General features: G+C 33.4%; 1 protein-coding gene across 4 annotated transcripts in view; it reads right to left on the bottom strand.

Annotated features, from left to right (window-relative positions):
- Nucleotides 1-17,259, bottom strand: part of rg (A kinase anchor protein rugose) — a 150,777-nt gene that overhangs the window by 23,934 nt on the left and 109,584 nt on the right. For 3 of the 4 annotated variants that reach the window (XM_080179418.1, XM_080179421.1, XM_080179420.1), the window contains exons 53-64: nt 16,704-16,777; nt 16,080-16,155; nt 15,419-15,515; nt 14,870-14,939; nt 13,971-14,047; nt 13,535-13,594; nt 5,885-5,966; nt 4,984-5,075; nt 4,718-4,785; nt 4,443-4,504; nt 3,890-3,978; nt 3,325-3,462 (exon numbers count right to left, since the gene is read on the bottom strand). In XM_080179418.1, coding sequence (XP_080035544.1) covers nt 3,325-3,462; nt 3,890-3,978; nt 4,443-4,504; nt 4,718-4,785; nt 4,984-5,075; nt 5,885-5,966; nt 13,535-13,594; nt 13,971-14,047; nt 14,870-14,939; nt 15,419-15,515; nt 16,080-16,155; nt 16,704-16,777 — 985 coding nt within the window. The other variant, XM_080179419.1, reaches the window with a different exon arrangement.

Below are 17,259 nucleotides of genomic sequence, written 5' to 3'. Positions count from 1 at the left end.
TACTCAATAATCCCCTTCTTACACAACCAGGGGAAGTTGCGTGAATGTATTTAACTGAGAAATTCGAGTTTCCACATGGGGACTAGAACTCGAACTCTCATCACCGTAACTCAGTGCGTTAACACTGAGCTACGACGCCCCTTTTGACGCTATGGAAATCTATTATTCAATTAACAATCCCTTTATAATTTCCTACAAATTTATTGGATTAAACTGGATTTCATGCCCTTTCTTTGATAACTCTTTGAATTAATTGCCCATTGTCCCCTCCCTTACTCCCTGATTATCATTGGCGATGTACATTAAATCGGCCATTGTCTTCTTTAGATCATTAATTGATATATTTATGTATGTGTGTATGTGTGTGTGTGTGCAGTGCAGTGCAGTGCAGTGCAGTGCAGTGCAGTGCGTGTGTATGAATGAATAGGGTGCAAATTTGTCTAAATTTGAAGTCAATTTGCCAATATTTGACACATAGGTACAGTTCATTTCATAAAGAAGTGTTGCTCAACAACAGCCACAAAAATTCAACCAAAGTGCAAATAATAAATATTGCTATATTGATAGTAAATTGCAGACCTATTTGAAAGTGCTTAATGATTAGGGAATAATTTTAATTTGAAAAAATAACAATATATTCAACAATAACATATGATTTATGGTGTCTTAAAAAAATATGTTGATTTTTTTAAGGTTTACAAGTTATTTCTTAAAAGTGCTGCTTTTAAAATATCCAAATCCTATTAAATATAGTAGTAAGGTTCTTATTGGCTTAAGTTTAAGATTTCCATAAATAATTGACCGATTGAGTTCTGCGTTTGTAGTTTACCATAGAATGGTTTTAAGCATTTGCTAAGAATAAGTCTAAGAATAGTTTTATGTCATCAAATAGAGAGCCCCTAGATGCAAGGGATACAGCCGCTAGTATTAAATAAAACAGCCATTATTAGGTATAACAGAAATGTGAATGAAAAGAAAATTTTGTTAGGTATGCTGCTAGGTTTTTAAATGAGGATTTCTACTGAAATTATTTGCCTAATACCTCAATGTGTGTAAGGATTATTGTAAGTATGTATATTCACACATGTAAATAAAGGAATACAGAGTGTACATTGACTATTTCATACAAATTAAGTTAAACAATACAACAAACATTATCAAAGCCAAGTCGCTACAAAAGAAATTTGCTAGCAGTAGAAAAAAGTCCCCTCTAATGGTACCAGGTAGTTGTCTGGGTTTGACATCTATACTTATTACTTATACATTTATTCATTCAATATGATTAATCTTTATAAAAACTGATGTCTTTAAAAATAAAAAAAATGTTCTTTCGTTACCATATAGTACATCTAAAAGTTATTTTCTGAAACTTACAAATTATAAAAATTTAAAATTCAAAGAAAACAGATTAAGATACGCCAAAATTCAAAAAAACATACATCCTACTACTTTATCAGTTAAGACTTCCAATAACTACAGAAAATTAATCTTTGTGTAATTTAAATATCTGAATTCACTTTGACAAACGGCTCTGATCTTTGATTACATAGTATATACTCGAACTATTGGTTAAGTACGGACGTACAGACAAGTTATATTTATAGATTTGCTGTGCTGATTAAATTTCTTTTATTGTTCGCAAGATTTTTGGCAATACAGTTGCAGACCCTGTACTGTATGATTAAATCTGTGATATACTTCAGGGGGATAGGGGACAATGAACTGTAAATTATACTGGTACCCAAAGTTTTGCAACCATATTGTGCAATTAGTTGGCTGTAAACCGTAGGGACCTTTAATAAATTTCAAACTAGTGGCTGATCAAACTTTTCAACTAATATTTAAAATTACCGAAGGTTCAATTTTGTTTTTAATCATTGGGGGCTTACAACAATTTATGGTTCATTGTCTTATCCCTTAGGATCCCTGGATGTACAAATATTTCCTAGTTGAATGATCAAAGTATTGAAATTATGGATTTAATCTTCACAGCAATCTTTGCTCTGCTCATACAATGGATGTAGTGTATACGTGGATATTATGACGGGGGAAAATAGTCATCAATTTAGGCTGTTGTTTCCCCTGTCATATATTGGTCAGTTCGTTTATCCAATATGAAGGAAAAGGATTGGGTAAAGTGGTGGGGGGATGGCCGTTATTTTAGCCTGCTATAAGTTTCACTTTATTAGAGTACATGATAATCTGGAGTAAGATCCAAGTAATAATAAATTCATTGCTGATACAAATATGCATGTATGGGGTGTTTTATCATCGTCACGAAAATGTCATTTATTTCAAGTAAACAGGGATAGGACATTTCTCTAGAATTGTTGATCAATCAGTCCAGTGGCTTAGGAAATATGGCTTTATTACACTATTACTTGCAGGGATCTAAAGGGATAAGACAATGGTCAATAAAATAATGAATATCCCTAATGATGATACACAAAATTACACAATCTGGAGATTACAATTAGTGGTTGGAAACTTCAGACACTCAATATTATGAACCAACCACTCAAAATCCAATAAAAGTAAAGTTTTATTCTATTTATATTTGAGAATATTTGGTAACTTTCAACTTTACCTAATTAACTTTTATGTTTAAAATTTGTGCATCTGTCGGCCTTCATAACTTTTATCCTGGTATTTTTTAAAAACAGCAAATAAAAACAATTATTAAATTCAGTAACATATATGCCAGGTGAGATCAAAATTGAGCGAGAGTTAAAGGCCTTGGGGTAGAAACATGATTTTACCCAGGAAGGGAGGGGACATTAGGTTGTTTATCACAGTCCCCAAAGTTTTATAATAACGTTTTCTTATTAGTTGGCTTACAAATTTGGGGACTTTTACTGAATTTTGATTTGTTGAAGTCTAAACATTTCAACCACTTATTGTAATCTACAGAAGGTGTTGTTGGGGATGTACAATTGTTCATCAATTTATAGGTTATTGTCTTATTCCTTTAAATCACCGTTTTTAGCCAAGGAACGGGGGATAATTTGTGGCCCATTTAAAGGTTGATTGCACCAAATTTTGTCTTTTTAATGATCCGCTTAAAATACATTTCTATTGAATATAATTTGATTATGCTTAGTTTTATGATTTTAAAACTAATTAACATAAAGCTACCGACAGTTATAGAAGTACTTACCAAAAATATTACATAAATTTAAATAACTTGATTTTTATTTATAGATTTTTTGTGGGTTTGTTTCTACTGGGATAAATAGATACATTTAAAATCATTTTTTTTATAAATTCAAGAAAACACGTCAGGACACATTAAAACTACATTGTAAGGAAGAACTAAATGTATACCTTGGAACACTTCTGATACTCTGCAGGCTGGTTGGGCTGCTGCCCGGGGTGCTCAGACTACTCCAGGCCCCGTGGGGGTTATGCAGGATTGTACACAGTTTGTCTACTAGTCGCCCAGCCAATACAGCATCCCGCCGTCTAAATATAGTAGATAAGCCTTTTGTCCGAAGCTTAAGACCTCAATAACTACTGAACTGTTTGGGTTCTCTAATGTAAAGCTAAACGAAAATAGAGAATCTCTATTTTAAGTTTGCTTTACTTAAGGTCCCGTGAAAGTTTTAAGCTATTTCATTTCCAGATTTAAGTCTTTAGGATGGTTTAAAGCTATTTTTCTAGCCCTTTTAAATACAAAACCCCTATATATTGTTGCTAGTCCTTTAATATAAAGTAGTTAGTTTTTTTGTCTAAAGCTTGGCTTAAGAGATTATAGCAAAGCACCAAGTCTATAATGAAATGTATTTTTATGCCCGTCTGTCCGTTCGCCTAAAGCATTTGATTGGTACAGTGGGGGTTTAAAGCAACAATTTTTGTGAAGTTTTGATTTGCTAGAACAATTGAATCATACCTGGCGGCTGAGATGAGATGATCGCACATCCTCTCTTCATCTACCCTGTCTTGTAGAGTGGCCATACAACTGCTTTCAAATTCAGCATGCTACAAAATTACATTATGTTAGAATATTTAAACCAGGATGACAACAGCCATAAAGCGAAGCTCTGAAACGATAGGACAAACGATCATTAACACTTGTAGAGTGTCAGAACTGAATAAACAAAATATAAAAGTCTAAACAAAATCATTAGTAAATTTGTTGCAAAACTGCTTGATTACATAATACTGTTTCAGGACATACTTACATTTTTAGGACTTTAAGTAAAATTAACATGTTTTAAATGGACGTACGGACATTCCAAGTTTGAAATTGATAAGATTAACGAAAAGAGCTAACGATCCTAGTTATAGAAAAGCTTCGCTTTTAAAAAGGATTTATTTTTCATTTACGCCGTGTTATGTAAGGGTAATACTTACTGTCCCGTGAAAAGCTCAGAAGAACGATCAGAAAAAATATATTATATAGACTAACATAACGACTTCAAATCAAGTTTTAAAATACTCACTTTAAGTACATCATCGGCTCTCATTCTATTCAAAATAAACTCAGCTTCATTTGCCACCCTAATTATAATGGAATATAATACCAATGACAGAACGAGTTTATCAAGTACTGGGAAAATAATCACATTTATGATAAATAAAATTTAAAACTTAAATATATATGCAAAAATGTGATTTTTGTCTTGGGGTGATTTTTGGCTATATTTTACATCTTCGAAAATAGAGCCCCTAGGTGGTAGAGGCTCAGACACAAAGCATATTAATATTCCATTCCTAACAATGTGGTCCTTCATGGCATGAGATAACAGACGACCCTCGTTGATCAGTTCAATAAATGCCAGACCTAGCATTAGTCAAAATCCTTAATTTTAACTTGTCGGATAGTTTTCAAAATTAATAAGTTTGAAATTGTATTTAAATTTCTGTAGGTAAACAATTTTACGGATAAATAATGAATTTGCCTTATTGCGTATTAACATTTAGTTTATGTTTTTTAAGTATTGGCGTCTATATGAGTACGTTTTTTTAAGGATTGACGTTCCTGCATGTTTCTGTAACGAGTTCTGCCATTCTTGTGAACATAACAACATTACAAGCTCAACAACACTTGTACTTGATTTAAATGTGTTGATAGCCTAAGAAATAAAGTTCAATAGAATAATGTATAGATGGATAGATAGTTGGAAAGATATATGTATATACATTCATAGATATATATAATAGGATAATGTATAGATGGATAGATAGTTGGAAAGATATATATACATCCATATATATATATATATATATTAATAGATATCTGTGTGGAAATGTAATGAATAAAATGACTTTTTGAATGCAAGAAAAGGGCAATTTTAAAAGGTTGATAATACAGCTATAGTTTTATAGGTCGTTATAGATAGACACATATGAAATAGATAATGGATATTGAATACGATGATATATTGGTTGGAGAATTGTAGTCAATTTAGGTTTCTAATATAGACCTCATTGATTGGTTAGTTCGTTCATCCAGATGGAGGGAAGAGGATGTGGTAAAGAGGGTTGATCGGGTGTATCGTTGTTTTAGCCAGTTGCGAGTTTTAGTAAATTAGTGTACATTAAAATCTGGTGCAACATCAAAGTATTTAAAGCAAACCATTTGAAAGATAGACACTTGCAAATAGAAAGGTATATACAATTGAAACCGATAGATAATTAGATAGATTTACAGACGCATTATCATTAAAGTAAAAGAATAGAGGAAAATGTATCTCTTGCATCTGTCCTGATTTTGTATTTAGTCTTTGAAATCAGTTAATAGCGTCGGAAATGTAAACACAGCCGGGTCTCTACAAAAGAACAGATAGCATTTTGCTAGCAGACAAAAAGGGTCTCCACTACTTGGGCCAGGTAGTTGTTTGGATTACACATTTATACTTATACATTTATTGTATTATCTTACCTTGCCCTCAATTAAAAGATCTTGTCCATGCGAGCCAACCAAAGTCTTGGATAGGAATGGTGAAAAATCAGTCATTATCTCCCTAAAAACAGAAAACAGTTAACATTTCACAAAAGGGGAACGGTTTTACTGTCAAATATTCAACAATAAAATGCACATTCTCTTGCATAAGGGGGAGGGGGGGTTTTGACACATTTGAGTAAACAGGAAGCATAGGCTTTATCTTTGGACTGAGAGGATAGGTTATTAGAGATAAAATCATCCTTATATAATGAATTTTCCCAAGTTTTAAGATTTTTTGGATAGGCCTCCAGGTTCCGGAGCTCCAGGCCTCCAGGTGGTTTCTGGACAGGTAAAAAAAATAAAAATTTCTTATTTGAAGAGTTAGAGGTGAGTTTATAAAACAAAATAAGCTTCTTTTAATATATTATTTACATATTTAAAGAAAAAGTTACAATCGACCTCCAGGTTCAGGTGCTGCAGGCCTCCAGGTGGCCTCTGGAGAGGTAAAAATTAAAATTTCTTATTTGAAGAGTTAGAGGTGAGTTTATAAAACAAAATAAGCTTCTTTCACTATATTATTTACATATTTAGAGAAAAAATTACAATCGGCCTCCAGGTTCAGGAGCTGCAGGCCTCCAGGTGGCCTCTGGACAGGTAAAAATTAAAATTTCTTATTTGAAGAGTTAGAGGTGAGTTTATAAAACAAAATAAGGTTCTTTTTATATATTATTTACATATTTAAAGAAAAAGTTACAATCGGCCTCCAAGTTCAGGTGCTGCAGGCCTCCAGGTGGACTCTGGACAGGTAAAAAATTAAAATTTCTTATTTGAAGAGCTAGAGGTAAGTTTATAAAACAACATAAGCGTATTTTTAGATGTTATTTACACATTTGAAGAAAAAAAATACAATCGGTCTCCAGGTTCAGGTGCTGCAGGCCTCCAGGTGGCCTCTCGACAGGTAAAAAATTAAAATTTCTTATTTGAAGTGCTAGAGGTAAGTTTATAAAACAATATATGCGTATTTTTAAATGTTATTTGCATATTAAAAGAAAAAATTACCATCAGCCTCCAGGTTCAGGTGCTGCAGGCCTCCCTGTGGCCTCTGGAGAGGTAGAAAATTAAAATTTCTTATTTGAAGAGCTAGAGGTAAGTTTATAAAACAATATAAGCGTATTATTAAATGTTATTTACACATTTGAAGATGTAATTACAATCGGCCTTCAGGTTCAGGTGCTGCAGGCCTCCAGGTGGCCTCTGGACAGGTAAAAATTGTAAATTTCTTGTTTGAAGATCTAGAGTTAAGTTTATAAAACAATATAAGCGTATGTTTAGATATTATTTGCATATTAAAAGAAAAAATTACCATCAGCCTTCAGGTTCAGGTGCTGCAGGCCTCCAGGTGGCCTCTGGACAGGTAACACAAATAAAAATTTCTTATTTTAACAGTCAGAGGTAAGTTTATAAAACAACATAAGCTTCTTTCAATATATTATGTACATATTTAAAGAAAAAATTACAATCGGCCTCCAGGTTAAGGTGCTGCAGGCCTCCAGGTGGCCTCTGGACAGGTAAAAATTAAAATTTCTTATTTGAAGAGTTAGAGGTGTTTATAAAAAAAATAAGCTTCTTTCACTATATTATTTACATATTTAAAGAAAAATTTACAATCGGCCTCAACAAGTAAGAAATTTAGATTTTTTACTTCTCCCAAGTCCACCTGTAGGCCATCAGAACCTGAATAATATGAAGATAACATTAAAAAAATATGCATAAGTTGTTTATAAGTTAACCCATAACTCTTCAAGTAAGAAATTTGATTTTTAACCTGTCCAGAGACCACCTAAAGGCATGCAGCACCTGAACCTGGAGGCCCATTTCATTTTTTTCTTAATATGTACAAAAAAACATCCAAAGATAAGCTTATTTTGTTTAACAAATTTACCTCTAACTGTTGAAATAAGAAATTTTAATTTTTTACCTACCCCGAGACCACCTGGAGGCCTTCAGTACCTGAACCTGGAAGATGATGGTAATTTTTTCTTCAATTATGCAAATAACATCTAAAAATACGCTTATATTGTTTTATAAACTTACCTCTAGCTCTTCAAATAAGAAATTTATACTTTTTACCTGTCCAAAGGCCACCTGGAGGCCTGCAGCACCTGAACCTGGAGGCCGATTGTAATTTTTTCTTTAAATATGCAAATAACATTTAAAAATACGCATATATTGTTTTATAAACTTACCTCTAGCTCTTCAAATAAGAAATTTTAATTATCTGTCGAGAGGCCACCTGGAGGCCTGCAGCACCTGAACCTGGAGGCCGATTGTAATTTTTTCTTTAAATATGTTAAAAATATATTAAAAGAAGCTTATATTGTTTTATAAATTTACCTCTAGCTCTTCAAATAAGAAATTTTAATTTATTACCTGTCCAGAGGCCACCTGGAGGCCTGGAGCACCTGAACCTGGAGGCTGATGGTAATTTTTTCTTTTAATATGCAAATAACATTTAAAAATACGCATATATTGTTTTATAAACTTACCTCTAGCTCTTCAAATAAGAAATTTTAATTTTTTACCTGTCCAGAGGCCACCTGGAGGCCTGCAGCACCTGAACTTGGAGGCCGATTGTAACTTTTTCTTTAAATATGTAAATAATATATTAAAAGAAGCTTATTTTGTTTTATAAACTCACCTCTAACTCTTCAAATAAGAAATTTTAATTTTTACCTGTCCAGAGGCCACCTGGAAGCCTGCAGCACCTGAACCTGGAGGCCGATTGTAATTTTTTCTTTAAATATGTAAATACTATATAAAAAGAACCTTATTTTGTTTTATAAACTCACCTCTAACTCTTCAAATAAGAAATTTTAATTTTTACCTGTCCAGAGGCCACCTGGAGGCCTGTAGCACCTGAACCTGTAGGCCGATTGTAACTTTTTCTTTAAATATGTAAATAATATAGTGAAAGAAGCTTATTTTGTTTTATAAACTCACCTCTAACTCTTTAAATAAGAAATTTTAATTTTTACCTCTCCAGAGGCCACCTGGAGGCCTGCAGCACCTGAACCTGGAGGTCGATTGTAACTTTTTCTTTAAATATGTAAATAATATATTAAAAGAAGCTTATTTTGTTTTATAAACTCACCTCTAACTCTTCAAATAAGAAATTTTTATTTTTTTTACCTGTCCAGAAACCACCTGGAGGCCTGGAGCTCCGGAACCTGGAGGCCTATCCAAAAAATCTTAAAACTTGGGAAAATTCATTATATAAGGATGATTTTATCTCCAATAACCTATCCTCTCAGTCCAAAGATAAAGCCTATGCTTCCTGTTTACGCAAATGTGTCAAAACTCCCCCCCCCCCCCTTTAACCAGTCTCTTTTTTATTTTACCATATATTGTGTTTTAAGTAGTTTTATAAAGCGGTATCAACAACTGAATAATTACAAAAATAGTTATTTATCGCATCGTATTATAAACAGCTTTTCGCAGATATAAAAATGTACAATTATAAGATTAAAACCAGTTTTATATTCGTAGAAGACTGGATATAATACGATGCCTTACATAATTTTTCAGTATGGCTGAGAACCAGTTGTAATCCACCGGTTTCGCAGCGAAACTGAAAAATTCATTCCCATATAAACGACCCCTTAAATAGTGGATGTAAATATTCATTTATTTCCCGGGTATGATCATTTATATCCCGGTATCATTTTAGAAGATTTTTAATTTTTTTCTGGAAGATTTTAGAATTTTTATTAATTACTAAAAGAAAGAAAAATTATACCAGGGAAATAAATAAAATTTAAAAACCAAAATTAAACCACATTTTACTAGCATAAAAATGAGTTTTTGTTTAAATGAGAATGATATTCCTGTCCAGTTTTTTTGTTTAGGAATGAATATTCATTCCTAAACAAAAAACTGGACAGGAATACCCCATTTCAGCTACTTTTGTAGGTTTGTCTTTATAACAGTGACGACATTTTGCTATACTTACCTAAATTATTTTACTTGATATATTTTATATTGATTTTTTTTTTACTTTTTATAAAAGAGAATTTTATGTAACTCATATAAATTAATACAAGTTAAAAGTTGTAATTAGTTAGAAAATATTATCTAAAGTTAATTTTCGGTGCATGAGTTTTATAAACAACTTTATATTAGAATAGGGAATAATAATCAGAAAATAAATGAAATAACGGGAAAATTGTGGAGTAAATAATGTCACAAAATGCAGGGATCTAAATGGATAAGACAATGTATGATAAATTGATGTATATCCCAAATGATGACACACAAAATTACCCCTTCTGTAGATTAGTAGTTGAAACGATTGTATACTTAACTTAATGAACAAATCAATCAAAATTCACTGAAGTTCTCAAAGTTGTTAAGCCAACGAATAAGAAACCGTTATTATAAAACTTTTAGGACTAGTGTAATAAACAGCCCATTGTACCCTCTTTCTCTCTGCACGAAATGGCTTGTAGGGGGTGTAAACCATAAGGGAGCACACCCCTCCTTAACCGAACTTTAGATTAAAAAAATTTTCCAAACATTCCGACAATTGGGCGTTCAAATAGGACCTAGTGGTAGTTAGAATCAGTTGAGAACAAAATCCTAGCCGTTCCTTCTTGCCAGATATCGCCATTTTAAGATTTTAAGTAAAATTACACTAAATATCCAAATACAAACTTAAATCTTCTTTCAATTTTTTAGTATAATTTTAGTGAGACAGCCTTAAAACAGAGTATCTTTGCTCCTGTGGCCAAACTAACTGCCTGGATTTCCTAACAGAGAGTGCCTTTATGTGTTAACACAAATAGGGATTCGAACCCATTCCCAAAACTAACCAACGTGGAATAGCTGTGTATTTCAGCATGAGGTCAGTATTTTCACCACTGACAGATAGACAGCAAGGCCTATCCTAACCAGAAACCTGATCATTTACCCACAGGCCCCAGTGGAGCACCTTTGAGGTCTGCACCACATGTTTACTGCGGTGTTGTTTACCTGCATCCTAGGATTGGGCAGGTTGAGACCTAATGGGGCACTTAGACTCCCATTAACCCTGGCCAAGCTCAGAGTGATGTTACACACCTGACCCATGCCCTGTTCATGAGATGCTCCCCTGCCAATCACAGATCAGCACAGCTGCCACAGAAGGATAGCTGCAGGTGGTTGGACCTTCTCTGAAGATGCAAATAAGCACTACCCTGATCTTGATCCTCCACAGAGATTATGGTGGTGTGCATCATGAACTATGCCTTAAATATTACAGCACGACAGTGGTAATTTGTATAATGGGTTCGGGCTCTGGATACCCTCTAGCTGTTGTTTGTGATAAGCAGGGTCAGCTCCTTGTTGAACTTTGGGGTCCCCATAGTCAGGCCCCTGCACTGGAAGTTTGGCCTGGTCTTGACCACCATCTCTGTCCTGGGGGGCAGTTTGATGCAGTTGCACCTCCTGGAGGCACATTGAACTCCATGGGGGTGTACAACTAAGAATAGCCCTTGTCCAGTTTCATGGTTTCATTGGTCAGCTCAGGTGCACCTTGAACTCAGGGAATTCAATGGGAACAAGGGCTGTGGCTTGCAGTGGCCTCTTGTAAGCAGCCCTGGCCAATTGTATGGCTAGAGCGCTTCTTGCCTTCAGCCGCTGGTTGTGGAAAAGAACCAGGTCCCAGGCTTGGCAGGGCTGGGGCCACATGGTTAGTGTGAGTGGGGGCGACCATGGCTACTCTCCCAACTGATCCATTCCAACAGCTCAGATCTGTCAAACTGTAACTGTGTCCCCAACTCCATCAGAAAGAACCCTCCCAGGCTCAGGGTATGGTTCAAAATGCACACTTCCATGATCTCCTAGAGGATCAAGATCAGAATGGGGCTAACTTGCAACTTGAGAAATGTATGCGGCCCACCACCTGTAGCTATCCTTCTGTGGCGGCTGTGCTGATCTTGGCAGGGGAGCATCTCACAGCCCATTTCACGGGCCAGGTGTGTAACATCACTCTAAACCTGGCCCAAATAGCAGGGTTAATGGGAGTCTGAGGGCACCATTGGGTCTAAACCTGCCAAATCCATTAGAGCAGGTGAACAACACCCCAGAAAACATGTGGTGCAGACCTCAAAGGTGTTCCACTGGGGCCTGTAGGCGAATGATCAGGTTTTCTGGTTAGGATATGCCTTGCCTTCGCTGGCCAACCATCTATCAGTGTTAAAAATACTGACATCATACTGTAATACACAGCTATTCCACATTTGGGAATGGGTTCGAATCCCTACTTGTGTTAACACATGAAGGCACTCTCTGTTAGGAACTCCAGACAGTCAGTATGGCCACAGGAGCAAAGATACCCTGTTTTGGGCTGTCTCACTAAAATTATATAAAAAATTGAAAGAAGATTTAAGTTTGTATTTGGATTTTTAGTGTAATTTTACTTAAAATCTTAAAATGGCGATATCTGGCAAGAAGGAACGGCTAGGATTTTGTTCTCAACTGATTCTAACTACCACTAGGTCCTATTTGAACGCCCAATTGTCCGAATGTTTGGAAATTTTTTTAAATCTAAAGTTTGGTTAAGGAGGGGTGTGGGAGTACTTTCATCTGAAAAAAAAAATATTCTGCCACAGGAAGGGAGGGGACATTTATAATATTTTATAATAACATTTTCTTATTCGTTAGCTTAACAACTTTGGGGATTTTTAATGAATATTGATTGGTTGGTTCATTTGATTGAGTGTCCAAACGTTTTAAACACCAATTCAAATTTATAAAGGGGTAATTTTGTGTATCATCATTGGGGATAAACATCAATTTAACGGCCATTGTTCTATCCCTTTAGATCCCTGATGTTTTTAATAAATTTTTCTTCTTTGTTCACTTCTAGTCTTTAATATTTTGGGGGATTTTCTATGATAATACATCCCCCAATCTTAGGTAAATATGTTACAAAATATTTTCAGAACTTAATCAAGCTTAAAGTTTAATCTTAAGTTGCACAAATTTTTAATTAAAAGCACAAGATCATATCAGAGAGGGGGGGACAGTGGGTTGTTTATTACAGCAGTCCCCAAAGTTTTATAATAACGTTTTATCTTTCGTTGGCTTGACAATAAGGGGACTTTTACTGAATTTTGATTGGTAGGTTTATTGAGTTGAATGTTTAAACATTTCAACCACTAATTTTAATCCAAAAAGGGAGTAATTTTGTGTGTCATCATTGGTGATGTACATCAATTTACCGGCCATTGTCTTATCCCTTTATATCCCTGAGATCATATACTTGTTTTATAAAGATCTGCTTTTCTCCCTCTGTATTTATGTGTGTACGTATGTAATTAATATATTCAATTTCGACTAGGTATAAAGATTTGAAATTAAACAAATTAAAGAAGTCCTTCTTTGTGAACTATATTGAAGTATTGAATAGAATTTTTTTAAACTGAAATTATATACCAGATATAAATTATTAATACTCCTTTCTATACAAATAAAAAATATCTTTTTTGCTTGTTTGTATTTTTAAGTTTAAAAATTCTTAACAGCTCTTTTTTTCTAGTACCTATTTCATGTTTTTTAATACTAAAAACACACCTAAATAACAAAACTTTCCTAAAAAAACAGCTTTACCTTAATAATGGGCAAACAGACCCAAGGGCTTGTTCTAGCTTCTGTGTCAACATAGCTTCCCTGAAAATATAATAATAGAAAATTGTAGAAATTGAGAGACAAATGTAAGATAAGCATAAGTTTACAATTTCAAGTATATAAGTCATTAATTGCGGTAACAGGAATCATTACATGATTGCTGAATCATACCTGGAACCTGAAGTTGACTTGAATATCTACTTGTATTTAATATTGTGTTTTACTACTATTTTGGTCACACAAAATGCTTTGTTAGTCAAAAAAATATTTTTCCTTTTTGCCTCTAGATTAGACTCTATTATTCACATACTAAAAATGAAATAAAATGAAAAAACTGGATGGCTGTAAGAAAGATTAATATACTGATTAAAATTTTTGAATGTTGGATGGACTGGACAATAGAAAATAAATGTTTTACCTGTTAGGTCCAGATCCAGAAACGTTTTGTGAATCAGAAAACTTATTAATGTCCAGATCCTCTGGTCGCTTACCAGCCTATAATTAGGGAAAACTATATACTATTCTATTATACAGAAAGACCCACAAAAAGTATTTTTTTAGGTTTTACAGCTCTTACTTCTTAATGTATCATCAAAAGCGGCATATTATTGTTCTCTATACAATTTTACACCAAATGAAGAAAAGAAATTAATTTCATGAATGTATCAACAAAGATTTATAATACAACTTTTTTTCAGTCCATCAGTTAATTTCAGGAATGAGTTACAGCCAACCAGCAAAATAAACCTTCACTAATATTTAGGGTCAGATAAACCGGTCATCAATTCTGTAAGTGTTGCCCACAAAAGACAACTGAAAATCACGTATAGGTCTCTTGATTTTTTTTCTCTCGAATTAATTTCGCACTGGTACAGGGTGTTGTACCTGTTGGTATTGTCCATGGTGATGAACACTAACTCCAGGTAAATCATCACTTACTGGTAAAGGGTGTCCTACCTGTTGATATTGTCCATGGTGATGACCACTAACTCCAGGTAAATCATCACTTACTGGTACAGGGTGTCCTACCTGTTGGTATTGTCCATGGTGATGACCACTGACTCCAGGTAAATCATCACTAAATGGTACAGGGTGTCCTATCTGTTGATATTGTCGTTGATGATGACCACTGACTCCAGGTAAATCATCACTCACTGGTACAGGGTGTCCTACCTGTTGGTATTGTCCATAGTGATGACCACTGACTCCAGGTAAATCATCACTAAATGGTACAGGGTGTCCTACCTGTTGATATTGTCCATGGTGATGACCACTGACTCCAGGTAAATCATCAATCACTAGTACAGGGTGTCCTACCTGTTGGTATTGTCCATGGTGATGACCACTGACTCCAGGTAAATCATCACTCACTGGTACAGGGTGTCCTACCTGTTGATATTGTCCATGATGATGACCACTGACTCCAGGTAAATCATCACTCACTGGTACAGGGTGTCCTAATCACATGATCAACAATAGCAATGATAATTTGTACAATAAAAGTCTAGTGACCAAATAAAGATATAAAAGTAATTCAAACTTTATTGGCAGTTGAATAGAGAACTCGTAACCAAGGATATAAATATTCCTAGGCACAACTGAAATAAATCTCATTCATTTATCAAACTTGTTTAATAATTTTTGTTAATACTTCTACCAATAACTGCTTTAAGCGTCTAAATAATGTGAGATGAATATTTATTTTAAATTAATTTCATTCGTAATACATGATATAATGGGATGCTTATGAGAAGTTTTAGTATTTAAATTTGCACCTATCTTTATTTACGAGATCTTTACAGATATCCCAACCCCAACTGACCCATTGCAAGTAAACAAAATTTTCATAATTTGTTGATCATCCCTTGAACACCAGATTGATGTTTCATTAGATTGCTTGCCCCTCCGTGAAGAGGGTGGGTGTGTCCATGTCCTTCTGATCCTTTGCTTCCAGTGTTTCCATCTACATAGATACAAACAGGTTTAGATAGAAAAAGAGAGAGAGATTAAAGAGAGAGAGAGAGATGACCTAGTATGACAGTTGTCCTATTTTAATGGAAATTTTTTTTTAAAAAAGGGATTAAAAAATGAAGTTAACAAAATTATCTAGGGATCTGAAGGTATAAGATGATAGGTGATAAAGGGAAAAGTAGGTTGCGGGTAAAATCCGTAAAAGTGTGTGTTTTAAGGCTAAAAAATAGTAGTAGAGCGATAATATTCACTAAATATGTGTATTTCTTATTGAAAAGAACTATAGACTATTTTTTTTTAAATTTCTCATAATTTTATATCGTTCTACTACTGTTTTTTAACTTAAAACTCACAACCTTTACGGATTTTACCCGTAACCTACTTTTCCCTTTATACAAATCCCCAATGATGATACACACCTATACCTTCTATAGATTACAACCAGTGGTTGGAACATTTAATAAACACTTAATAAAGAAACCAATTAAAATTTAATCTAAATCCCCATAGTTGTTAAGACAACGAATAAGAAAACAATTTAATATTCTGTTCCTACCTGTATTATCTCTTGGTTCTGGTGTGATTCCATGTTCCCCTTTCATATCCACACCCAATTCCTCTTCAGAAGCCTCCTAAAAATAGTAAACGTACACTCCCAAATTTTGTACCAGATTTTTCTATACCTACAGATAATATTTTTTTTTAATTTATGAAAAGTTGGAAAGTTTAATTTAGAATATAAGGTTTATCAATACAAAATAAAATTCAATATTTTCACTTTAACCTAGAGTGACCACAAATAATCCTTTTTCGTGAAAATTTTTTTTAAGTCTTTACAAAATTTAGGAGTCTAAAACAACTTATTTTAAATATAGGGAATATATCTTAGGGGATAAGACAATAGACGAAAAATTTATGTATACCTCCAATGAGTGCAAACGAATATGAAGATTAAAATTATTGCTTTAAAAGTTTTAACTCTGCTAGTTTGAATCAACCAATCAAGAATTAGTACTTATGTTCAAAGCCAACGAATGGTAAAAAAACGTTTTGTATCAAAACAATTTACAGTCCAATGTAAACTGAGTTTAATAGAAGAAAATTGTAAAACTAATATATTCTTGTTTCTAAAAGGGTATATATCAAATAAATGCTATTGCTAGCAAACAATGATAATTACCTCCATCATAGCGGAGCTTGTAGAATCTGCAGAGGTATCAATTGCCTTCTTATCGCTTCCCTCCAAACCTTTACCTAAAATTTAATTTCTGTTATTATATATATTAAATAAAATTTACTTTGAGGGAATTAGGTATTTCTTTTGTAAAATTATCAGGGCAATATTTCATGCAAAACAAAACAAGAAAAATTAAAATTTATTTAACACAAAACAAGGTTTTTTATAGTACATTTAATGTATCCGTTCTTTAAAATTTTTTTGTAGGAATTCTTTGATTAATATTTTTCTTCTAAATAGCAAGCTATTACACACATTTGAAATATTTATACAAGACAAAAATAACAAATGAATTTTTAATTCAAAAAACATTCTTAATGTACTTTTAGTAAAAATAACATGCTCACAAATACAAAAATAAATAAAAAAATATTAACATTCTCCATCTATTATATTTTCAAGAAGCTTAAAGCTCTTTAATTATTTATTTTAATGTTCAAAATAAATGTTCACAGTTAATACAAGATGAAAATAAAGCAAAACAATTTTTAAATAATAA

Source organism: Acartia tonsa, chromosome 12 (genome assembly GCF_053477335.1).
Source record: "Acartia tonsa isolate MP-2025a chromosome 12, ASM5347733v1, whole genome shotgun sequence".
Lineage (NCBI taxonomy): Eukaryota > Metazoa > Arthropoda > Copepoda > Calanoida > Acartiidae > Acartia > Acartia tonsa.
The sequence above is the reverse complement of the archived record's forward strand: the minus strand, read 5'-3'. Positions and strand labels throughout refer to the sequence as shown.